The sequence below is a fragment of the Bubalus bubalis genome, chromosome X (assembly GCF_019923935.1).
Source record: "Bubalus bubalis isolate 160015118507 breed Murrah chromosome X, NDDB_SH_1, whole genome shotgun sequence".
NCBI lineage: Eukaryota > Metazoa > Chordata > Mammalia > Artiodactyla > Bovidae > Bubalus > Bubalus bubalis.
Genome location: NC_059181.1, coordinates 44,081,930 through 44,108,903, shown reverse-complemented (window position 1 = coordinate 44,108,903; position 26,974 = coordinate 44,081,930). Strand labels below are relative to the sequence as shown.

The following is a 26,974-nucleotide window of genomic DNA, read 5'->3' as shown; positions in this document are numbered from 1 at the left end:
TCATATCATCAAATGTACAATGAATCAATACTTTACTGAAAGATAATTCAGAGGAGGAGAAAGGTGGGTGTAAAAATTGCAGTTCATAGTAAAGATGGCTTAAGATACCTAGTGGTAAAAATAAGTAGAAAATTCAAGCACACATCTAAATAAAACGGAGAAATGGCTGACAAGGGAAGTGTGGGTCAGATACAAGGTACAAATGGGGATTTGAAAGAAAGTTTGTATCTGCACCTTTGTATGTTTAGAATAGTTTGTTGTTGCTGGTGGCCTCAGCAAGAGAAGTGACAGGAGCATATTGAGGTAGAAAGGCAAAATACTGTGGACGGTGGTGTGAACAGGAAAGAGATGAAGAAAATGACTCAAAATAGAGGGAAGGAATCATAAGGGAGAACCATTTCTTAAAAATTGGTATAGCTCACAAGCCAGTGCAAGTACTACTTTGTTTGCTGGCAGAATACTAGATTTGAAGAGCAAAGCAATGATGTGGATACAGTTTTACAGTGAAACTGAGCTTGTGGGAAAAGACTCCCTCTCTATTTCTGTAACAATACATTCTCTGTGTTCTCTTCCAACCTTTACCTAGTTCTCCTATTTGCTTTTCTTAAATAGAAGCATTTCCCCAAGTTCTGTCCCCAACTCCACCCCTCCCCTTCCTCTCAAGACCATTTCAAACCACTAGCTAGAAGACCCCCCTAGTCAGTCCTGACTTTGCTCTCTGGAATCCTGCATTTCCTACGGCTTCTGATAAACCAGCTTCTATACAACTATTTCACTGGTTCTTCAAACCTGTTACTGTTTCAAAATGAAGCTCCATGTCACAGATACATGCAAGTAGTTCTTATGTAAGACAGATATGGGCTTAAATCTTGGCTCTAACCATGACCATGGGATGCGGAGAGGCACAGCTGAAATACAGACTGGGAACCATTTTGCTCAGTGCCTGGCTAAGGATCAAGCTCAGTTTACTAACTAACATTATTACTAAACCATTTAGAACCCAGAATTGTATATTATCAGCCAGAAGCTAATTCCATTTAACTACCAGAAACATCTTTATGAAACTCAAACTAGATCTTATTAGGTAAAAACTTACTCAAAGCTCTCCAACAGAAAAAACTTAAGTCTGGCACACAATACGTGATTTGCCACTAAGAACTTTCTGCTACTCATCACACACATTGTGCTCACGCCAGAATGTACCATCAACTGTTTCAGCACATACACACAAACACACACACAGTAGAGTTGTATCATACAATATATACATTTCAGAGAATTCCTTGGTGGTCCAGTGGTTAGGACTCCAAGCTCTCACTACAATATACATATTTCAACTTGTGCAAATACACAGTAGGGAGGGCAAAGGAGGTAGGTGTTAGGGAGAAAATGAGAGCAGGAGGAAGTGAAGATGTCTAAAGTGAGTATGAATTTACCACCTCTAGACAGTTGGATTTCCTCTAAGCTTCTCACAATGTAAGCAGCTTATCATGCTGAGTAAGATGTATCATGCTGAGTTAGTGTAACAGGGCCTCTCCACGAAAGTTAAATATTTTGCTTGGTGCTCTACTGAGGAAAAGAGATTTATTCCCTCATTTGAGGAAAACATGACTGTGTTGGACCAAAGGAGACATGGTACTATTTAATGGATGAAGTGAAGAATCTTTCTAATGGTCCAAGAGTTTGGTCTTAAATTGGCTTTAGATGCTATACTTCTATCTTCTCCCTGCATCCACATCTTCACCCTTCACACAAAATATCTGCCTCCCAGAATACATAGATTGCGCTGACTCCATGGGGCTGGAAAGTACTGAGTGGATCTGTTGTGTTTCTTTCAATCTGTTTATTTTACACATTATCTTTTACTTCAAGACAGGAACGATGCCATGTGTATGTGTGTATGTGTGTGTGTGTGTGTTTATATATATATGTATGTATGTATGTGTGTGTGTGTGTGTGTGTGTATATATATATATATATATATATATATAAACACTCTCAGTGCCTAACCCAGAATCTTACATATAGTCAGCAAATACTCATTAAATAAAAAGAAAGTACAAATGAAAGAAGCAGTGTTGGCTGGCAAAATCCCAAATGTAGGGAACTGGGATCAAATGATAGGTAGATTTGACCAAGAGGCAGAGGAGTCAGAGATCAAACTGCCAACATCCTTTGAATCATAGAATAAGCAAGAGAATTTCAGAAAAACATCAACTTCTGCTTCACTGACTACGCTAAAGCCTTTAACTGTGTGGATCACAACAAACTGTGGAAAATTCTTAAAGAGATGGGAATACCAGATCACCTTACCTGCCTTGTGAGAAATCTATATGCAAGTCAAGAACCAATGGTTTGAACCAGACATAAAACAACAGATTGGTTCCAAATGGGGAAAGGAGTATGTCAAAACTGTATATTGTCACCCTGCTTATTTAACTTATATGCAGAGTACATCATGCAAAATGATGGATTGGATGAAGCACAAGCTGGAATCAAGATTGCCAGGAGAAATATCAATAACCTCAGATATGCAGATGATACCACCCTTTTGGCAGAAAGTAAAGAACTAAAGAGTCCCCTGATGAAAGCAAAAGAGAAGAGTGAAAAAGTTGGCTTAAGTCAACATTCAGAAAACTAAGATCATGGCATCTGGTCCCATCTCTCCATGGCAAGTAGATGGGGAAACAGTGGAAACAGTGGCTGACTATTTTGGGGGGCTTTAAAATCACTGCAGATGGTGACCGCAGCAATGAAATTAAAAGACGCTTACTCCTCAGAAGGAAAGCTATGAGCAACATAGACAGCATATTAAAAAGCAGAGACATTACTTTGCCAACAAAGGTCCGTCTAGTCTAAGCTATGGTTTTTCCAGGAGTCATGTATGGATGTGAGAGTTGGACTATAAAGAAAGCTGAGCACCGAAGAATTGATGCTTTTGAACTGTGGTGTTGGAGAAGACTCTTGAGAGTCCCTTGGACTGCAAGGAGATCCAACCAGTCCATCCTAAAGGAAATCAGTCCTGAATATTCATTGGAAGGACTGATGCTGAAGCTGAAACTCCAATACTTTGGCCATCTGATGCAAAGAACTGACTCAATTGAAGAGACCCTGATGCTGGGAAAGATCGAAGGCGGGAGGAGAAGGGGACAACAGAGGATGAGATGGCTGCATGGCATCACTGACTCAATGGACATGAGTTTGGGTAAACTCCGGGAATTGGTGATGAACAGGGACGCCTGGCGTACTGCAGTGCATGGAGTCACAAAGAGTTGGACACGACTGAGCGACTGAACTGAACTGAACCCAAAATATAATGAGTCACTTCCGGTCTTTAGAGCTGTTACATATAAATGGTTTCCATACTGTACCATCCTTTTACCTTTAGTTGATCCGAGTTAGCCTCTAGTTTATGCCCATTTTCAACTTACTATTATCTTGGGTGACTTTACATAATTTTTTCTCCAGAAAGTAACCTCAAACTTACTCTTCAGCAAAAAAGACCAATCTGAGACATAATAGGATAATCCCACTACCAATCACATTTATAGAGTATGGTACCTAAGATTCAGCATTTTAAAGGATTTGTACATTACTTGCTATGGCTTGTTTTTTGTTACCTTTTGTCTCCCCCTATCACTTCTGTCTAGGACTAGATAAACTAGTGTAAATGATAAACGAATAAAATAATACACAGCTACACAATTTTTGTTTGAATAATATTTTAGATTTGGGTTTGAAATCACTTTAAGAAGCTAGGGTTGTTTTCAAAAGACAATATTTTGAGAACAACACATGCTGGCCAAATTAATACAGCTGTAGGAGAAATACTTTAAGGTAAGTACTATTTTAACAAAGATGAAGACAAACTAATTTTATTAGTGAGTATAAAGTGGTGTATTTCAAAACGAGTTTTTGAGATCAATTCTTTAAAGATACTGGTCAAACAAATACGTTTGGGAAATGAAATACATTATAATCCTTTTCCCCCACTCACAAATTATACCAACCCTTACAGTCTCTAAAACATTTTACCAAAAATTAAAAAAAATAAAGGGCCTGTTGAACTTTATGTGATGTGAAAGCATCTCAGCCATGTCCGACTCTTTGCGACCCCACGGACCCATGGAATTCTCTAGCCAGAATACTGGAGTGGGTAGCCTTTCCCTTCTCCAGGGGATCTCTCCAACCCAAAAATCGAACGAACCCAGGTCTCCTACATTGCAGGCAGATACTTTACCAGCTGAGCCTCAAGGGAAGCCCATTGAATATATAATCCATTATTCCCATATTTCTTTGACCAGAGTTCCCCACCTTTTGGGGTTAGAAGTAGTAGTGGTAGAAAATACTCTGGGGAAACACTGCTATATAGCACTGTTTGAAAATATTACTCCTAAAAAAATTTATAAGGTAGCTAGGATAGAAACTGTGATAATAAATGAGACGCTTACTGGGATATATGTATTCGTGTAAGTATTAAGTGTTTAAAGCAGCTAAGAAAAGGGACAATTATAAGATGGATGATTTAATTAAAATTTAAAAAAAAATTAAAATTTAAACCAAATGCCTATATTAAATGCTAATTTTCTGTACCAGAAAATATTCTGATGCCATTCCCTCCCTCTGATACTAAGTGTAATCTTTCAATATTAAAACTAAATTTCTCCTAGGTATTGAGTGGTTCAGCACAGGTTTGTGAATCTACTGGTTTAGAATTATTTGTGCCTTTGTTCCTCTTTGTACCACAGTGTACTGACTATTTTGAAGGGAAAAATACTTTTAACATGTGGATTCTCTTATGTTTTGTTAAACATCTGGACCATTTTGTTTTGATGTCAACATAATTCTATGGGGCGGGACAAAGTACTGAATAGTTAACACTCCCCAAAAAGAGAGGGACTACAGCAGTTTTAGAAAGCACTTACTTAATCATTTCAAAAAGCTTTGGATCTGAGACCTTGATATTTCGTGCCATATTCCAGGAAAGATGAACCATGGGTACTATTGACTTCACACTTTGCAATTTGTTCCATTCGTACCGTTCCACTGCCAATTTATACTGGCAGGCTAGGAAAAAAAAAACAGTTATAAAGCAACTCAAAGTACCAAAGATATGAAGATAACCACTATCCCTTTCTTAGGTGATACCATCAATACCAATTCTAAAAATCGCACAATATTACAAAAATATTTTTAAGGTTAAAAAAAAATAATTGTGATAATAGTAGTGATCATGTAAAGAGTGCTTACTATAACTTTGTGCCACACACTGTGCTGAAGTATTTCATGATATTATACCATTTAATCTTTGCTGTTATCTTATTAATTTTATCATTTCCATTATACAGATGAAGAAATTGAGGCCCAGAGAGGTTCTGTAACTTGCCCAAAGTTGCAAAAGCCAGGTTCTGGTCCTAATCCAGGTTTTCTGGCTTGGTAGGCCATAATCTTAATACTGCCTAAAGGTAGGCATAATTCAATTCATAACATAATAGGGCTAAATATATATGACATATCAGATAATGAAAGATTTCAAAGACTGCATAACCACTGTACTTTGCTTTCTCCCATAAAGGGTTTCCTTTATAAAACAAAATCAGGCACTCTAAAAAATTATTGAAATTATCTCTTTCTTGTACATAAAACACAAACTTATCATTTGGTGAGATCTACAATCTTGGATTTCTATTTGTTAACTTACTATCTTGTACTACAAGTTAAATTTTTACTCAAGGAAACATTCTTCATCTGATTTCTAGTGAGCTACATTCCAAGAAAAAAAGAATAAACTCATCAGATACAATCCTTTATGAACTAAAGTGTTTTTCTTAAAGTCATAGTCTAAAATACCTGTAAGTGGACCAACATTCCAAGCAATGTTGTTGCACCAGCCAATAGCCTGAACCCAATGCACAGTGCCCGCATTTATCCAGACCAAATCTCCAGGTCGCTGAATAAACCTATACACCGGAACATTTGCTTCATAAAGATCTTCAAGGTTGGGCCACCAAGAACCCATTAGGAAATTCAAATTATTTCTGAAATAAGAAAAAATATTACAAATGGATCAAGTACTTTAATAAGCTCCTTCCATGACTGAAAGACAATGTCAGAAGTTTTAAAAAATACAGTTACTCATTGCACTGAAATGTACAGCTTATACAATGAGAAACTGTAGTATATAAAGTGAGTGGAATTAATTACAGTGAAGTAGTGGATTACTTATCTAAATATCAGTATTACTACATTCAGTTGATTTTTCAAAGATCCAAATGAAATCAAAAGCTATTTTAAGTAACACTTACATACATTAACCTTTAATTTCATTTCACTAAAGTCTATTTTGATTAAACCCTTTTCCTTGGTGCACCTAGAAATCTCTAAAAGGCAAATGGAAGGTGGGGTTGGCATCAAGCTATTTAAATCCATAAACAGGAACTCTATGGCACATACAAATTCATTTTCTGAGGAAAAGTAGAACAGAAAGCAGAAATGTTCTCTATTGCTTTGAATCCTAAGCAGGAAAGGAGGATAGCGTATCAGTCTCTGTACAGTTTTGATGACTGATTGACTAAAATGATGCAGTTAAAAAATGAACACTCATACACATGCACAAATATTGATAACAATCACCACCACCACCACTATACTTTAGAAACAACACGTTACTAAGCTTTTCCTTTAAAATCTGGCTTTTAATTCTATTTCATCGTGATATGAAATATTTTTACAACTACAGTTTAGAAAAACTTGTCTGTAAAGCGGAATATGGTTATAAACAAATCCTAGCCCTACTTATCCCATGTGTTGTTGTTTTAAAACTGGAGAAAACTCTCTCTCCAAAAGCAAGCAAGCAATCAACACCATCTAATAATCAATAGCTAGGGTAAAAAAACAACTCAAGCTAATAACAACGACAAAAAATCAAGTATCTTCTCTATCATATAGTCAAGTGACTGGTTATTTCATGACAAATATAAAGTCATAAAACAAACTATACAGATATGGTCGAATCAGTTAATATTACAAGTAACAATCCTTCTATGAAACAAAATTACACTGAAATGCAGAGGTAGCAAGTGGTATTTCTGAAACTTAGTTAAATTTACCTAACTCTTCAGACTTTTTTATTATCCCCATGTTCAAGCTTTTTAGACATCATCTGCCTATTCCAATTACCTATTCCCAGGTTACCTCTCCATTCAGATAGAACACTAAATCCTAAAAATAGTCAATCCTACTCAGAAATAATGAAAAAGAATCACTGTACTGTAGCTGCAACAATATACTAAATAGTATCTCAAAGTTTAAGAAATATAAATATTTCTGAAGCACCATAGAGATTTTCTGTATGATACAGTTCTTTCTCTGCTACCACCAGACTGCTGGTCCAGTAAAGATTAAAATGGATCAGGTTATTTCATAAGAGCATTTGACTCTTTAAAATTCCACATCTTGAGCTTTCTTACAATTAAAGGAAACCTATATAGTAAAGAAAATAAAAGGTGATTACCTTCTGCTTGTATATAAAGAAATTCTGTTGTATTATGGTTGTTTTTGCAACTATATTTATATAGTATATAAATGTAAACTATATTTACATTTCATACTAAATCAAGATATTTACAGCAAGGATCTTTTAACCCAAAATTTGCAAACTATAAGTCAGTACGTATAATAGGTGTACAATTAATTTTCAAAGTCTCGCATATATAAATGTTTTAGGTGGTTTTCCCTCTCTTTATCCTACTGGGCTGGAGAGGAAATAACACCAAATATATGTATAATTTATATTTTTAGCTATAATAATTTTCCAATTTTATTACAAATGGAAAAAAAATCAGGATCTTAAGTAATGGAGTAATTTTTTAAACAAAATAAGACAAATAATTAAATTTAAATTAATGAAAACAATCCCCAAGTACCCTTTAACAGAAGATAATTAAACGAAGAGTTTCTAGGAACTAAAGGAAAGGAACATTTCCACTATGTGAATTCTTTCAAATCTAGGTGACAAAATCTGAAGCTATTGTTTAAATCTTCTAAAATTGTTTTATAAGAAAAGTTGCCAATGTAGTTTTAAAAAGAATTTGTATCATGATGATACAGTTAAGAGTAATACATTCAAGTTTAAGTTATTAACAACCTCTAAGGGTGCTCAATTATAGAATTTCTTCCAATTCTAAAGCCATTTATCTAAGAACAATATTTCTTTTCACATAAACAAGTATTTATTATACATCAACTGCTTAATTAACCCAGTAAACAACTCAACTTTCTACCCACTAAATTCAAGACTATCACTACTGCATGAAGTGGTTTTAAGGTATCTTTCTTAAAATACTCCCAATAATACAAAATAATAGGTTTATAATCAAATCATTTTATAAATCAATTTCCTGCTGAATGGTAAGTGAAAACTGCTTACATGCATTAGGATATCCAGCTTAGTAAGTTGCCCTTTACAAGAATTGTTTTCAAATAATTATGTTTAATAAAATTCAGTTTGGAAACCTACTTTTCACAGAAGTCATTCAGAACACCCCAGTAACCTTCCGGAACAACAAACCATTCACAGTCACCTGGACCAATATTAATGTTAACTGAACAGAAATTGTTATTTTCTTGATGACCTGAAATGTGAAAAGAAAAAATAATCAGCATACAATAAATTCTATAGAAAAATGTGTCTTAGAAATGTTCAACAGAAAATGCTCCTGTGTTATTCAGTTGTTTATCAGTATATGTCAAGTCTTAGAGCTGAGTTTGGTCAACTCCTAACTTTTTCAGTAGCAGCTCTGTGGAAGACAACCTAAATCATGGTTAAAAGCTTAGGTTGTGAAGCCAGGTTCCTTGGCTTAGTTATTATGTGACACTGGGCAAGTTTCTAAACCTTTCTGATTCAGTTTCCTATAAGATTAGGTGATAATGATTCCAGTAAGTCAATGGGTTGTTCTGAGGAACAATGAAATAAAGACTGCTTTGAATACTGCCTAATACCTGGTAAGTAATAAATATTAGCTATTACTGATATTATTACCACTTCTTCCTTGTGAACTAATTCCCATTTCTCACAAGTAGCATTAGGACATCAGTAGAGAGGCAAGAAGTCTGATTTTCAAACTGTATGCAGTGGCAGGAATGGTGTCAACAAAAATGGCCGAGGAGGGAACTTGGGGAACTCGCCAGAAATACCAAACAATAAAAATGACAAAAACACCTGGTGAAAACTGTCAGAAGTAACCTCATCAGAAATCTGGACAATATAGTCAAAGGTTTACAGAAACAAACAACTGAGCAAAAGAAAGGTGACTTAAACACAGTAGGATATCTGTATGTCACTCACTACATCTCCATTTCTACCACTGCTGTGACAGTGGACTTAAAAAATAGTACTGTGAATTCCTGGTGTGAGTGTCCCTGGTTCTGAAGGGAGCACAGAAGATCTTGTTCCCAAAGAATTCTGTTCTTCTGTTTTGTCTACCCTCCAGTTTCCCCAAAAGGCTGACAGAAAAGGGACTTCTCGTTCTTTCACTTACCTCAGAGTTCTATCGGCACAAGTATTTTGATGCAGGAGGACCTCCCAGAACATTGCAAGACTAAAGAACAAGCTGATGCCACCAAGGGCAAAAAACAAAACAAACAAACAAAAGAACCACCTGAAGCAAACAACAGACATCCCAAACGCTTGGATGGAAAAGCTGGGGAGTGAGATTTCATAGGAATAAAGGCTTTGAAAAGTTCCTCTGGATACTATAGAATTTAGAAGCCACATGCATGCCCAGGACAAGAGGCATTTAAAGAAATCTGTCGTATCACTACTGAGATAATTAATGGAAAGGACACTTCAGTGCCCATATATGACAAGGAATATCGTCTTTGTAAAAACAGTGTGACTACTACATATAAAAGGGATTCCATGTGGCTCAGAGGGTAAGGGGTCTGCCTGCAATGTGGGAGACCTGAGTTCGATCCCTGGGTCAGGAAGATCCCCTGGAGAAGAATATTGCAACCCACTCCAGTATTCTTGCCTGGAAAATCCCTTGGACAGAGGAGCCTGGTGGGCTACAGTCCATAGGGTTGTAAAGAGTCGGACATGGCTGAGTGACTTCACTCTCACTACATATAAAAATAGATAACTAATGAGTACCTGCTGTATAGCACAGGAAACTCTACTCAATACTCTGTAATGGCCTAAATGGGAAAAGAACCTGAAAAAGAACAGATATATGAATAACTGAAAAAAAAATGTAGAAAGTCACTAAATGAATAAACAACTATAGCCCATAACAAGCAACAGTAACAAACCTTAGAAAAGAGAGGAGAATCTTATTTCTGCTAACTGCCACAACATAATATTCAAAATGTCAAAACACTAGCTGAGCACTATGCTAAAGGGACAGAGGCTTCAGAGACCACATTCTACAAACACTCAAGAAATCAGTTTTCAACAAAACTTATGAGGTATGTAAAGAAACAAAGTATGGTCTAGTTATAGAAAGAAAAAAAAAAAAAGAAAGAAAGAAATTAACAAAAGGTATTCCTGAAAAGGCACAGACACTGGACTTCGGAGACAAATACTTTCTATCAACTATCTTAAAATATACTTAAAGAGTTAAAGAAAACCATGAGCAAGAACAAAAGGAAACAAGGAGAATGATGCCTCAACAAACAGATTATCAGTTCACTTCAGTTGCTCAGTCCTGTCCGACTCTTTGTGACCCCATGGACTGCAGCACGCCAGGTTTCCCTGTCCATCACCAATGCCCGGAGCTTACTCAAACTCATGTCCATTGAGTTGGTGATGCCATGCAACCATCTCATTCTCTGTCGTCCCCTTCTCCTAATGGCTACTCCATTTCTTCTAAGGGATTCTTGCTCACAGTAGTAGATATAATGGTCACTGAGTTAAATTCACCCATTCCAGTCCATTTTAATTCACTGATTCCTAAAATGTCGATGTCACTCTTGCCATCTCCTGTTTGACTACTTCCAATTTGCCTTGATTCATGGACTTAACATTCCAGGTTCCTATGCAGTATTGCTCTTTACAGCATCAGACTTTACTTCCATCACCCATCACAACCACAACTGGGTGTTGTTTTAGCTTCAGCTATGTCTCTTCACTCTTTCTGGAGTTATTTCTCCACTGATCTCCAGTAGCATTTTGGGCACCTACCGACCTGGGGAGATCATCTTTCAGTGTCCTATCTTTTTGCCTTTTCATACTGTTCATGGGGTTCTCAAGGCAAGAATACTGAAGTGGTTTGCCACTCCCTTCTCCAGTGAACCACGTTTTTTCAGAACTCTCCACTATGACCTGTCCATCTTGGGTGGCCCTACACGGTATGGCTAATAGTTTCACTGAGTTAGACAAGGCTGTGGTCCATGTGATCAGTTTGGTTAGTTTTCTGTGATTGTGTTTTTTCTGTGTAGTTTTTGTGATTATCAATGAAGAAACACAAATCACAATAAGGAACGAGATAAAAGTTTGAAGCTGAAAAAAACAACTGAAATGAATTCAGTTCAGCAGATGTGACCAGGAGAAAGAATCAGCCAATTTTTTGACAGGTCAAATGAAATTATATATTCTGAGGAGAAGAAAGAAAACAATGAAAAAACCCACACAGACCCTAGGAGACCCGTGGGACACGAGCATGCACATGTACTGTAGGCGTCCCAGAAGAGGAAGAGAAAGGGGCAATAAGAATATTTGAAGAAATAATAGTAAAAATCTTCCCAAATGTGACAAAACACATGAATCTCCATATCCAAGAAGCTCAAGGAATTCTAAGAAAGATAAATTCAAAAATATTCATCCTAAGATAATAATACTGTATAAAGGCAAAGAAAATCTAGAAAGCAGGAGAAGAGAAGTGACTGTGATATAAACAGGATTGTCAACAAAACTGCTCTTTTCGTAATGGAAACCATGGGGTCCGGAAAGCAATAGCTTAACATATTTATGTTGCTGAAGAGAAAAAAAAACTTAACCAAAAAAACTGAACTAAAAATCTGGCAAAACTATTCTTCAAAACTAAAGGAGAATTTTGTCAATCTGCTCTATAAGAAATGCTACAGTTTTTCAGACTGAAATGAAATAATATAAGACAGTAACTCAAAGCTCTATGAAGAGATAAAGGACTAAGTTGAGGACTCACACTTCCCAATTTTAAAAATTACCTCAAAGGGAATCAAACCCGTGTGGTATTGGAATAAAAATGGAGATAAAAATCAATGGAACAGTATCAAGATTCCAGAATTAAACCCATACATCTATGGTCAACTGATTTTCAACAAGGGTGTCAAGGTCATTTGATAGAGGAAAAAAATAGTTTTTCCAACAAATGGTGCTTGGAAAACAGGTTAGCTATATGTAAAAGAATACTGTTGGACCCCTGGCTCATACTGTACACAAAAAACGAACTCAAAATGGATCAAAGACCTAAATCTGAGAACTATAAAAATCTAAGAAGAAAACACAGACACAAATTCTTTACAATTTTGGATTTTGCAATGCTTTCTTAAATATGACACCAAAAGCATGTGATGAAAGAAAAAAACTAAAGCATTAAAATTTAAAAACTTTTGTACATAAATGGACACTATCAAGAGAATGAAATAATAACCTACAAAATGGGAGGAAATACTGCAAATCATGTATCTGATAAAGAATTAATATCCAGACTATTTAAAGAACTCTTACAACTCAACAACAAAAAGGCAAACAACTCAATTAAAAAATTAAGAAGGAACTAGAGACAGACATTTTCCCCAGAGTAGATCTACAAATGGCCAACAAGCACATGAAAATTAAAACCATACACACACACACACACTAAAAGTCAAATCTGCTGGGTCAGCTATAAGAAAAAAATGGAAAATAAGCAATGTACACAAGGATGTGGAAGAAAAATTGGAACCTTTGTACACTGCTGTCAGGAATGTAAAATGGTGTAGCTGTTGTGGAAAGCAGTTTCGAAATCCTCAAAAAGTTAAACATAGAATTGTCATATGACCCAGCAATTTTAATACTAGGTATATAATGAAAAGTATAAAGAAGTATTCAAACAAAATCTTGTACATGAATACACGAAACACTGTATTCATAACAGCTAAAAAGTAAACATCCCAAATGCCCCTCAACTGATGAATGAAATAAATTGTTCTATATCCATATGGTGGAATATTATTTGGCCATAAAAATTGAACATCTGATACAATACGGATGAACCTCAAAAACATGCTAAGTGAAAGAAGCCAGACACAAAAGGCAATATATTGTATGATTCCATTCACATGAAACATCCACAACAGGTAACACTATACGGCTAGAAAGAAGAGACTAGATGTTGTCAGGGGCTAAGAGGAAGGGAGAAATGGGATGACTACTTAAGGGGTCTGGGGTTTCCTTACAGGCTAATGAAAATGTCTTGGAACTACACAGAAGTCATGGCTACACACCATAGTGACTGTATTAAATGTCACTGAACTGCATACTTCAAAGGGTTTAATTTTGTTATATGAGTTTCATCTCAATTAATAAAAATGTAGCTGCTCTTGCCACACTCTGTGCACACAACACCCTAGTCTTCTATGTATCACAGCGTAATGTGAAGATAGTACTTGTAATACTACTGTCTCTTATCACAGGTAGATGGCTGGAAGTATTCATGGCATGGACTCTAAGTAAAATTAAGCTGTAATTAGAGACGCTGGGATCCCATCATCTAACTAAAAACCTTTTAGGGTAGAACCTGAGAGCATCTCTAGTTTAGAACATAGGCTGATCATAAAGTCCATTAAAGCAGGTAACATATTTATCTAGGTAAATCCAAGAACAAAGTGCTTGTCCCACGAAAAAGTATTCAAAGCAATTTAAAAAAATTGAACCAAACTAATGAACATTTCTTCTAATACTAAGCTGTCTAATACAATAACCACTTAAGATATGGTAATGTGAACTGAGACGTGCAATAACTGCAAAGTATATACTGTATTTCAAGGGGTTGTTTCAATAATTTTGTATTGATTACATGTTAAAAAGATTATTTGGTAATAACTAGGATAAAATTAATTTCATTTTTCATTAATGTTACTATAAAATTTTAAGTCACATTTAAGTCTATTTAAGTCATATATATGACTTGCATTATATTTCTATTGGATAGCACTACCTTAAGGGAATTCTTTAGAAAATTCTTTAAGGTTCCATAGGACACTTTGAAAAACTATACCTTGTATACAAACCAACCAAAAACCCCCAACATTCTAGACAGAAGTGACAAGTAAGTGATCTATCAAGTTTGCTTCCCCCTTGATTTATAATGAATAACTGCATTCTTTGATATAAGGATAATACTATTTGCATAAAATAATTCTAATTGATGAGAGAAAATTTTAGTTGAAATAAATTTTAATAGAATCAATCCAATTCAACATACATAAGAAAAATGAACTACAGAGAATTCAAATAACTTGCTTAGCATTTACACTGGTGTCTAAATGACATAGTAAGGACTAGATAGATCTTTTACCATTTATTCCAGAACTGTTTCTACTTTATTCAACTATTCATAAAATATCACAGAACTGGGCTTCCAATGGCCTGAGGACACAAACTACAGCCTAATAGTATTAATCCTGGCTGTATACTAGAATTCTCTGAAGAACTTCTATTTTTTTTTTTTTTAAATATGGATGCCCAGCTCTCAATCTCCAGATATTAGTCAACTACACATATTTTAAAAGCTTATTAGAAAAGAATGAGCAGCCAGAACTGGGAACCTCTGACCTACTTTACCCAGAAGCAAGCATGCTGCTGCTGCTGCTAAGTCACTTCAGTCGTGTCCAACTCTGTGCAACCCCACAGACGGCAACCCACCAGGCTCCCCCGTCCCTGGGATTCTCCAGGCAAGAATACTGGAGTGGGTTGCCATTTCCTTCTCCAATGCATGAAAGTGAAAAGTGAAAGTGAAGTCGCTCAGTCTTGTCCAACTCTTAGCAACCCCATGGACTGCAGACTACCAGGCTCCCCCATCCATGGGATTTTCCAGGCAAGAGTACTGGAGTGGGGTGCCATTGCCTTCTCTTAGAAGCAAGCATAGGCCTATCTTAAAACAATTTTTAGGTACAATTCAATGAACAGGTAATAAAGAATGAAGCAATCTGGTCTTCAAACCATGGCTACTTCAAGGAGCAAACAGAAACACCTGAGGATGATATGCAGCCTGTCAGCATTGGTATAACTAAACTCTTCATCACCAACACCCATCCTAATTGTTAAATATTTTGAACATCACCCTCTGAAATTTCATATCAATCAAAGGGAGCACAAAAAACATGATATATTAGTGCTGGACAGAATTCTAAGTCTAAAACTAACGTAACTTCATTTTACAAATGGATAAAAAAGACCCAGAGAAGAAAAGTGACTTGTCAAAGTGACAAGCCTGCTGCTGCTGCTGCTAAGTCGCTTCAGTTGTGTCCGACTCTGTGCGACCCCATAGACGGCAGCCCATCAGGCTCCCCCGTCCCTGGGATTCTCCAGGCAAGAACACTGGAGTGGGTTGCCATTTCCTTCTCCAATGCGTGAAAGTGAAAAGTGAAAAGTGAAAGTGAAGTCGCTCAGTCGTGTCCGACTCTTAGCAACCCCATGGACTGCAGCCTACCAGGCTCCTCCGCCCATGGGATTTTCCAGGCAAGAGTACTAGAGTAGGGTGCCATTGCCTTCTCCGAGTGACAAGCCTAGTTGGTGGTAAAATCTGGACTAGACACCAGGACGAGGCTAGTAATGTCTCCACATCAAGTGCTGTTGTAAACTGTACACTGCAATCCAACAAGGGGATTGCAACGTACACTTTCTTTGTTAGATGAAATAGAAGGCAATGGATTAGAAAATGCATTATTCCAAAAAACTGTTTTTGCACTGCCATAATATAAAACATATTTCTTTATCATGATTGTGGTAAAAGTTTAGGACAACCCTGCCACTCTGCAGTAGATGGGATCAAAAATAGTCTTTAAGTCACAGGGACTTCTTTTCCCAGGAATACTCCAACGATCAAGTTTCCAGATTACACTGTTGTTATTTCAGGGATATTACATTTTTAAAAAGATACTACCAAGGGGGGAAAAATATTAATAATCTGAGCTCAGTTCAAGAGTCATATCTTGTAACAGAAACAACTCTACCAGTTTCATTCATTATAAATGAAAAGAATCCAGGTCTCTTTTGCATGGTTCACATTTTGATCAATTTGTGTGTCAACTGTTAGTTCATAAAAGTTACCTGGTGTTCTGCTTCCTGGAACTTTCATGTATAGTTGAACTGTGTTCATACCCAGTATGGTATGACCAACATGGCTTAGAAGATTTCCTGCTGATACAACACGCACAAAAGCAGGAAGTTTAGTCAGCTCATGTAGCTGCAATTTCCACCTGCAATAAAAAAACAGTTCGAGTGAAACCCTGCTATAAATATGTGTAGTAAAAAACTTTAAGAACCTTAAGTTCCAATCAGAAAAACAATCAAATCTATAAATATTTTACTTCCTGCAAACAATCAAATCTATAAATATTTTACTTCTGCATAGGAAATCTCTGGAATACTTAAATTTTTAAATTTTGCAAAGAAAACATCCTAACAAAAAGCATAAAAATTAAAGAAAAAAACTGACTTCCTTGTTTTTATAATTGTTGTATAATTTTATTTTACAAATATATTTTTATATAATTATAATTTTGTGATTGTGCAACAACATATAGAAGGGTCTTGAAAATGTATACGAGAGTTTTAAGTCAAAGAAAATAATTGTAAAACCTAGCAGAAATAATTTGGCTAAAACCTGCATATTAATTTAGAAAAATGACAAGGAAAAAAACAGAAGAGGAAACTAGACAATTCTCAGTCATGCTAACAGGACACCTCTTTGTATCAGTTAACAGAAACACTACTAGAAAGACTTACTTTTTGTCATCAGACAGGTCAATGTTGGTCCCAAACTTTATGGTTTTAAAGGGTCCTTTCCTTCTCCTCCCAGAACTTAGAGAGAGAGAGAGACAATATTAGAAACATGCCTTTTAAACAGAAATACTAAGTGCACATTATAAATTACTTACTTATCTGAAGATGTAGATTCATTATCTGAGTGGTCTTTATGGTGACTTCTTTTCTCATTCTCTTCCTGTAGATTAAGCAAAAAGAATTCCAGCTTAGTATTTATTCTGCAACCTTTTTACCATGCAATTGAAAAGTTTACATACAGATCAATGGTGGAATATTGAAGCTAAGTTTCTACAGACCTCTCTCACATGAAAATTTCTTCAAAGACCACATTAAATAGAAAGCCAGGCAAAGTCAAAACTCACTGGGCATGGTATCTAACCCCCTCCACCAGCCACAGAGTCTTCCTTACTAATATTCTCCTATAAGGAGAAAAACTATTGATTCTCTATAGAGAAAAACTGTAGTTCCTGCTCCATTCCTCCCCACTTTCAAGAGAGGAAACTTAGGTTGAGATGCCCAGAAGTGGCAACCTTGATTATAAATTTCCTCAACTAACAGAGGTGTGCATGTATATGTAATCATATATGTATGCAATGCATATGGAAAGGCAGAGGGTAAGATTTTCTCTATTCTTTATTATGGACAAATGTGAGAGTTATTTCTGGGATAAATCTTTTTTCCCTCAAAATGAATTATACGTGAATTATAAACACAACATTAGCAAGTAAATTAAATGCTGGACAAATACAAGAGCTTTTCAATGCAAATATTACTATTATTTATGATTTCCCTGTCACTGACATGGTTATCTTTTTACCTCTGTTCTACAATTTCTGACTTAGGTATGCTACTGCTGCTGCTAAGTCACCTCAGTTGTGTCCGACTCTGTGTGACTACATAGACGGCAGCCCACCAGGCCCCGCCGTCCCTAGGATTCTCCAGGCAAGAACACTGGAGTGGGTTGCCATTTCCATCTCCAATTCATGAAAGTGAAAAGTGAAAGTGAAGTCGATCAGTCCCTGTCAGACTCTTAGCGACCCCATGGACTGCAGCCTACCAGAATCCTCCATCCATGGGATTTTCCAGGCAAGAGTACTGGAGTGGGGTGCCATTGCCTTTTCCAATACTTAGTGACATTTCTGTCTCCCTCCCTTTAAATGTGTATGCTTTATAAACATTTATTAAATTTTTCACATGTATTCAAAGCACACACAAAAAGCATTGTTTCTTTGATTATGGATCAATTTCTATTTAAATACTCTGCCTCTCATCATCTTCTTCCAAAAATTTCCTTGATGATCTCTGAATCCTGCTTATTAGCTATTTCTTTTCTGACCATAATACTACCATGGAGTTGAAATATCTCAGAAGTTTGAACTAGAGAGATTTATATGAACAACAAATTTACTGCAACTCATATAAGTTGCAGGATAGTTTTTATTAGATGACTTTCTCTATATGATATAGGGAGTGGTAGTGAGAAAGGGACACAATCATATGATTAGCAGGTACAAATGTTGCCTAGATTGAAAATGTGAACTCAGGGCAGAATTTTAAACAAAGATAAGCAAATCTAATGAATTGCAGATAAAAGATTTGCAGGCACATATTAAATTTCAGCTGTGGGATATGTACAGAACAACTTAGTACAGACAGATAAGTGTTTCAGTAATACATTTAATAAAGTCACTTTTATGGATGTTTTATGTTCACTTTGTAGGAGAATTCACGAAGTTCTCATTTCAGTGCTAAAGGATTTTAGTAATGCTTCATTGCTGAAAGGCCTATGAATCTTAATAGTAATCCTGATTATTTTTCAAAGTTTTGTTCCTTAATTTTCTGTGTATTTTGAAATAATTTATGTCTCTCTTGGAGTTTTCTCTTTCAGACTGAGATGGGTAATGCTTCCTGGAGAGTTATATATCAGATAATACTAACCTGATAGTTTAATGGGAAGGCATAAGACAAACAACTCTGCAGGAATACAGCAAACTTGAGGCTTAGTTTATCCTTTAATATCAGCAGTTCCCAATTAGGGATAATTCTGCCTCACAGGGGACATTTGGCATGTCTGGAGACATTTTTGATCGTCCAAACTGGAATAGGGAATAGGGAGTGTGCTACGGACATCTAGTAGGGAGAGGCCAGGGAAGCTACTAAATACTCTGCAATACACAGGGCAGCTCCCCACAACAAAGAACTATCCAACCCCAAATGTGAATAATGCCAAGGTTAAGAAACACTTCTTTAAATAGAAATATCCCAGAAATAACAGAGACACCTCACTAGACAGTTAACAGTATTTATCAACCCATACGTTTGCTTAGACTTAGTAGTAAGAGTGAACTAGATAGCATTTATAAAGTGTTTTATAAAAATAAGAATAATAAAAAACTATTTTATGTAACAATAAAATAATGAGATGCTTACAAAAGCTCCCTTTCAAAGGAAAATAGTATAAAATAAAATAACAATCTCAAAAATAAAATAATTTTCAGTAAGTAAATACTTACTCTCAATGATTCCTGGAAAGAGGAGGCCTGGTACTGTGCATATTTAGCAATTGTAGTATGAGACCTATTACTTTCACAATGCCAGATTTTCTTTGTTCCAGTGGGATCCCAGTTCTCATCTGCTGGCTGCAACAACTGTGTCCTCACTTCCACCATATGTTCATTGTTAGCTTCTACCAAAGTTTTGGTAGAGAAAAGTCCCAGGTCTTCATAAATAAATAAATGTAGTTAATAAATAAAAATATATTTGGAATAATATTTTTTAAAGTGCTTTTATTTTTCCTTTAAATAAAAAAGAAAAATGTTTCATGGTACTCTTATCTAATTCTCCTAAAACACTAGAGCCTCTGCACACTCTGAAGCCCTGGACCTAACTGTCATGCCATCAACAGAGGGAGAAAAATCAAGGGGCCATGGAATGAAGTTTCACTCATTTATTCAATCTCTGAAAGTGAGAAGAACTATTTAGGAGGCTACTTAATAGTAATATCAAGTTTTACCTGAATCTTATATTAAAAATTTCTATTAGTCAACCTAAATCATAATTATGTAACAGCATAAAAATAAAAGCAGAATTAAAAAAGTAATACTCCCTCCCTCCTTCCCTCTCTCTCTCAGACAGGAAAATATTAAAATGAAAATGTGAAAAATTACAACAAAAGAATAGAAAAAAGTTTCTGCTAGTGCTTTAGAAGTTAATAGATAATAAAGGAAATACACATACTTTTCCTTTTTCTTATTTAAAGCTTACCCAACTTAAGAGCTCCAGCAAGGCCACGTATTACTGTAACAGGGTTGTTTGGATTTGTACAAAATTGATGTAATGGAGGAAAGAAAGCATCACGTTTATTTTCCAACTGCAAAATTAAAATATATTGTTAGATCTCTATAAAGCAGACCTTTCAGAAATTATGCCAAATTCACATTTTTACAATTTAAATAAATAATGCATTCTATGTGCCATTACTTCTATTTTTTATATTTTATAGTATTTTATCACCATGTCTTTTGATTCTAATTGGAATTAGATAGTAACCACATACATTTCTCTTGTCCATTATATCTTGAACAAAACACGTGAGATGAAATTTAAACTTCAAAATCAAAACGGTTTAAGTATTATTCAGCCTTAAAAGGGAAGAAAGTCCTATCACATGGTATAACGTAGATGAATCTTGAAGACACTTTAAATGAAAATAAGTCAGTCACAAAAAGAAAAACTGTGCATAATTTAACTTACATGAGGTATCTAACGTAGCCAAATTCATACAAATAGAAAACAGAGTGATGGCTACCAGGGGCTGGGGAGACCAGGGAAGAGGGAGCTGTTTTTTAAATGAGTATTAAACTTCACATCTGCCAGATGAAAATGTTCTGGAGAACTGGTTTAAACAATAAGAATATACTTAACACCACTGAACTATACACTTAAAAATGGTTAAGATGATAAATTTTATGTTATGTGATCTTTTTTAAAAAGGAGAGAAAAAAAATCAGTGTTTAAAATCAATAAAATTTTTCATTTGGGGTAGAAGTGGGGAAATGGGAAGATGGAAAGAAATAGGGCAGGAGGACCTATTTTGGAGAAAGATAAATAAGAGTTGCTTTGACTGAACTCTTATCAACTTCCTATATCAGATGTCTAAATGTCTATTAAGTAAAACTAATCCTCAGTTCTAAATAATCTATTAAGTCTTTTAATGACATATCTATCATCGCATTTTATATTCTTGAACACCTTTTTTTGGGGAAGGTAAATATTTTTTTGGTAGATGGTTAAAACAGAATGAATGTTAAGGTCCTTACAACTAGTAAAATGCAGACTTAAAACACAGCTTACTTCAAAAAAGTTACTTTTTAAGTGGTTTTTGCCTAAATCTGTTAAAAATTGGGGGTAGTAAAAAAAGTATTTCGCGCTACTGTAATATAACTACAGTTAATATCTGAGAAGGCAAGTTTTAAGTGCTATTATTACAAAATCTTTTTGAATACATCATTTTCTCCCAAAACATTCAAGCTGCCACCAATAATTTTAATGCTTCCTAAAGGGCATCCATATTGATTTAAAGCAAGATCTTACGAAAGACAGGTAGGTGCAAACACTGGTTTGATTTATTTCTAGTCAGTCAATTCAGACTCACATAAATACTAGGTGTAGGTGGATTCAACTTTTCCTTTGGCAAGGGAGGGTATGGTGAAGATGGTGGTCTTGGTGGCGGACATTTATCCAATAAAATGCTACTGTTAGATAAGCCATTTTTACCTAGGTTCCTTTAAAACAAAAAAAAAAAAAAAAAAAAGGGAGAATAAATCAGCTGTACATTTATTTAGAACACAGAAAAAAAAATCTGAATTAAGTCTTAACTAAATTACTGGGTAGTTGAACAAATCCATAAGATTTGGATCCACCAGGAAAAAAACTGAGAACAATTACTCATTTTAGTAAATACTTCAGTAAATATAGGAATCAAGCTATCTCCCATTGAAGAAAAATAATAGAAAAGATACTGTGTGCTCAGTTGTGTCCAACTCTTTACAACCCCATGGACTACACAGCCTGCCAGAACCCTCTGTCCATGGAATTTTCCAGGCAAGAACAATGAAGTGGGTTGCCATTTCCTACTCCAGGGGATCTTCCCGACCCAAGGATCGAACCCACGTCTCTTGCTTTTTCTGCATTGGCAGGCAGATTCTTTACCACTGAACCACCTGGGAAGCCAGAAGAGATACTATAATACATGAATTATTGATGATATTCCTTATACTGTTGGTCTTTTCCAATTTTTCTTTACTTAAAGAACACAAACCCCAATTTCCTCACCATCTTCCATCATCAGATGCTTTCCATTAAATGTTAAAACAATAACTTGACCAAAAAAGGTCTAGATAATTAGTAAAAATCTCTCTGCCTATGTCTCATCTCAGTAACCATAACAAGAATATCTTTGTGACAATTCTCAAACCTGAAAAGATCTTTTCTCAAATGTTGGAAAGAATTTTCTGTGAAACTCCTTGACAAAATTCAGCAAGACTCCAACCTACTATATTTTATAGCAAATGACACCATTTTAAAAAATGAAACATATAGTTCCTACCCATTCTATTATTATAGCTATTACTTACTAATATTTGGTGTTTCTTTTTCTTTAATGATGGTATGTTAATTAAATTATAAATTAAAATATGGTAAAATTTTTCCCAAACTGCAATTCTTTTAGTATAAGGAAGAAAAAGAAAGGTATTTTCTATTTCTCAAAGTTTCTACCCAATTTAGAAAATCAGCAAGATATAATTTTGAGCTTTCAAATCATTCCAGATTAACTAATTTACCTCACTCAATTATTGCATGTTCAAAACTAACCATTACATTAAAATATCAAATATTCTTAACATATTAAAATTTCAGATGAATTTGAAAATCGTAATTATGGTAGAGTTAAAAAACTTAGTAATTTTACTTACTGATGAAGGAACTAGCAATTTTTCATCATAAACAATAAAGGTTGAAATAAAATTGATTTTTTCTTATTTTGCTATGTTTTTCTAGCAGTAGAATTTTGTAGCTTTTGTAGCACTGGAAAAACCTTACAAACCAGTCTGTTCTCATTGGCACTAATGAAAACTAAGGCTTGAAATTTCACTGAGATGTTACACTATAGCATCATGGATGACGCTTTTTTAAATTTTTTCAACTACAACTCTAAGTAAAAACAAGAGTTCAAGATAGGTATCAAAGAATGAAATAAGTTTAAAATAATTGACTCTTTTAAAAAAGTATGTGAAATAGTCATTAAAGTGAAAAAGTGAAATTCTAAGTTCAACTAACATTTAAGGTTAGAGGTAAAATAAATGAATATTCAACTCATTACCAGCTTTCAATAATTCTCCACAGTGTATCTGTACATTTAAAGACAGATATGATATTTAATATCTTAAATTTAGGTATAAAACTGGTACTAATTCATAAAATCCACAGCAGTAAAAATTGCTTGGCTGGGACTACTAAAGAAACAATTCAAATATTATCATTAAACCAATGCCAAGATAAAATATTCATTTACAATTGCCACATAAATAAGTTTTCATGCTAAATCATGTATCAAACACTGTTCAGAATTTAAACAAAATTTCACTCCAAACACACAAAATTTGTTTGCCAGAGGAGGAGATGGATGTACTGTATAGTACATAATTAATATTTTGAGGAATTAGACCAAGCGTTTTAAGGATATGGATCAAGTATTAAATCTGTACCATAAAAGAATATCTCATGCTAATTACACATGACACAAAAATTTAAGCTTCTAAAACAGTTTGGACATTGAGAAATGAGGCAAGAATAAAGGGTTTGATTAGTCAGCAGAATTCTGCTTCTATCGTTTGCACAGTTCTATAACAAAAGTTAGAAAAAAGCAAATGGGAAAGTAACTAAAAGATGTAGTTGCCTTTATTTTAAGAGAAAAAAAGTGAGGCACGACTAAGAGAGCTGAAACTGACTCAGCCATTGGATGCTGCAATTTCAACTGTAAACCAAAAAAGAGGCAAAAGTATTGTAACTGCCTTCTGATGATGTACAGCACTGACCAGTAAGATGAACTCAACAAGAGTCAGATTAAAAATATCGAACACTTTAAAAACTAACCACATATGTGAAAATAAGAGGGTAGTTAGAATGCACTATGTGATCAAACTGTTATATTTCAAACACTGACTACCTGCCTAGTGAGGACAAGTCTGAAACAAACAGGAATTTCCCTTAAGGAACTGTTATAGGTAGCTTCTATATAGTGACTATAACCTTTGTCCACTGAAAACACTAAACGACAGAGATGTGGTTAACAGGAAGAGACTTCTATCTTTTGAACATGTATGTGGCCAACACTGTTCATAATACTTCAAGCCAAATAATGTATTTACTATAACAATCCAAATATATATATATGCTTAATAATCCAAAGTGGAGAAAGGCATTAAAGTTAAAGAAGCAGGTGCTGGAAAGGATTTAGACATTATCCCATTTTAAATCCTTTTCTCCCATTTTGAAACTCTTTTCCTGAGCAATGTAGATTATGCTATTTAGTCATTGCCCAATTATTTTATGGGCTTCCCCGGTGGCTCAGACGGTAGAGTATCTGCCTGCAATGCGGGAGATCCAGGTTCAACCCCTGGGTCAGGAAGATCTCCTGGAGAAGGGAATAGCTACTCACTCTAGTATTCTTGCTTGGAGAATCCCATGGAAAGAGGAACCTGGCAGGCTTAAATCTACTTTCAAATTTACTCTTATCATTTGGTAGAGAAATGAACAGTGCTCTGTAGATAAACTGGCCTATACTTTTAATTATCTTTGGGTATGAAGTTCCTAGACCATAAACATCAAGTCTCTTGCATCTATGTCACTTTCCTCTTCTAAGTTCTGGACCCCTGCCCAGCTCAGGATACCATCAACAGAACAGAAATGGCAAACAATATGCCTACATTTGCCTTGCCTACCATTTGCCATCCTAACTTTTCTCTAAGCCTCAGAAGATTTTTATCTCCAATTTATCAGAGCATTTTTTTCTTGCTTCTTCATTAGATAAACTGAGGCCCAGATTTACTGAAATAACCCAAGCAACCCCAGAGGTCTATATTGTTTTGATGTATCTAGCTACTTAACAATATATATGTGTACACACACACAAATCAAGTCTCTGTAATAAGGCAAAGTGTCATTAAGAGTTAAAAAATAAATCTCTATAAAAAATGTACTTTAAAATTCTGAAATGAATTTATATATATATATATACACACCTCAAAACTGAGAGGAAAAAGTATAATCTTTAGTATTATACTTTTATAATCACAAATCACAGCTAGTTACCCACAGCCTAATACTTTATTAATGAAAACGTAAGGTAACTGCTATTGTATACTGTTTGTAACTTGTGCCTCCATGGAAGTCTGACAATATTCCTCTCCAGAATACCATTAGGTCCCATACAGTCCATAATGTCAGTTTTGGACCTCTATATTTCCCCCCACTTTCTAGCAACTATCCTGAAGACTAGAGAGAGTGGAAGAGGGAGCAAGACCCTGATCCAGCACAGTGGTAGCAGCACTATCTAGGAAACGGGACAGAGGCCCCAGCAGCTGAGTGCAGAGCAGGTAGAGGCAGTACAAACTGGCAGCAAGCCAAGGCACCGCATCTAGGGAAAGACCAGTATTGCACTTGATATGGATACTAAAACACATCTATTGTTTTTAGGGCCAGAGTTGAGTGAATGACTGACATTAAAATCTTATTTTCTAAAGAATCATATTTTAGAAACCCAGGAATCTCACATATACTTTAGAAGAAATTAGTCTGATTTAGAGATCATCCAGTGTGGTTTTAAGTCACTGAACATGCAGAAAATCTTATAGGGCAGATAAAATTAATTACAGAAGCTATCATGTTGTAGGCCAGTGAGGAAAATGCTGCTAGCAATGTGGACCCAATAGGGAATACAATTTTCTAATAAAACATGAAAAAGATGTAATTTGTGCTTTAGTCTATGCCATAATAATTAAAGGTAACAGCTAAATAGTTAAAAACTGACAGAAAATAATGAACAGCAATGGAATATAAGACACATATCAGAAGGTATTTTAAACATACAAACTCAAATAGTTCTCAAAGAAAAAGAACCATAAGGTATTGACAGTACTGTACTAAAGTTTCAGTATCACTTCCATAGTACTTTCTAATAAAATACTCTGAATACTAGAAAGGACAACCACACAATGACTGCATTTACAGAGATGGTGAGAACTATTTTGAACTTTAAAAAGCATTTTAAAAGGTATGTTAAATGGTCAATGTAGACAACTAGAACCAATGTGTATATTTTCTATTTTCTATACTTTTAAAAGTGCAAGCTATGAAGATAACAAAAAAGCTCTTTTTAAAATCCACTATAACAGTAGAGTTCAAAGACAAAATGTAATACACTGGAAAATGCTTCAGAGTTCTTTCTTGTGTTTGTTTCAGGTATGTTAACTGCTGCTGCTATACTGTGCTCAGTCGTGTCCAACTCTTTGCAAACCTATGGACTGTAGCCCACCAGGCTCCTCTGTCCCTGGAATTTTCCAGACAAGAATACTGGGGTGGGTTGCCATTTCCTACTCCAGGGATCTTTCTGACCCAGGGATCCAACCCACATCTCTTGCGTCTCCTGCACTGGCAGGTGGATTCTTTACCACTGCACCAGCTGGGAAGCCCTAAGAGCGTGTTAATTGACTTTCATTCAAATTTAGTCACTTATTTATAAAGAGGACAACAATTATGAGTAAACGGGAAAAAACCTAGATATGTGCCATGCAAAATGAAAAGACCATTAAGAATCTGTATGTATGTCCTCCAATAAAGTTCCGCCTAATCCTTTGAATGGAGGGGTGGAAGAGACTAATTTCTTCCTAATTTCTGAGGCCCCAT

General features: G+C 35.3%; 1 protein-coding gene across 7 annotated transcripts in view; it reads right to left on the bottom strand.

The window, feature by feature from the left end:
* KDM6A (lysine demethylase 6A) overlaps window positions 1-26,974 on the bottom strand; it is a 187,037-nt gene that overhangs the window by 13,713 nt on the left and 146,350 nt on the right. For all 7 annotated transcript variants that reach the window (XM_006061068.4, XM_006061069.4, XM_006061071.4 and 4 more), the window contains 9 exons: window positions 21,663-21,792; window positions 20,273-20,378; window positions 19,522-19,727; window positions 17,122-17,186; window positions 16,970-17,044; window positions 16,292-16,440; window positions 8,519-8,633; window positions 5,851-6,038; window positions 4,926-5,067 (listed from right to left, as the gene is read on the bottom strand). In XM_006061068.4, coding sequence (XP_006061130.1) covers window positions 4,926-5,067; window positions 5,851-6,038; window positions 8,519-8,633; window positions 16,292-16,440; window positions 16,970-17,044; window positions 17,122-17,186; window positions 19,522-19,727; window positions 20,273-20,378; window positions 21,663-21,792 — 1,176 coding nt within the window. The remainder of the gene's footprint in view (window positions 1-4,925; window positions 5,068-5,850; window positions 6,039-8,518; window positions 8,634-16,291; window positions 16,441-16,969; window positions 17,045-17,121; window positions 17,187-19,521; window positions 19,728-20,272; window positions 20,379-21,662; window positions 21,793-26,974) is intronic.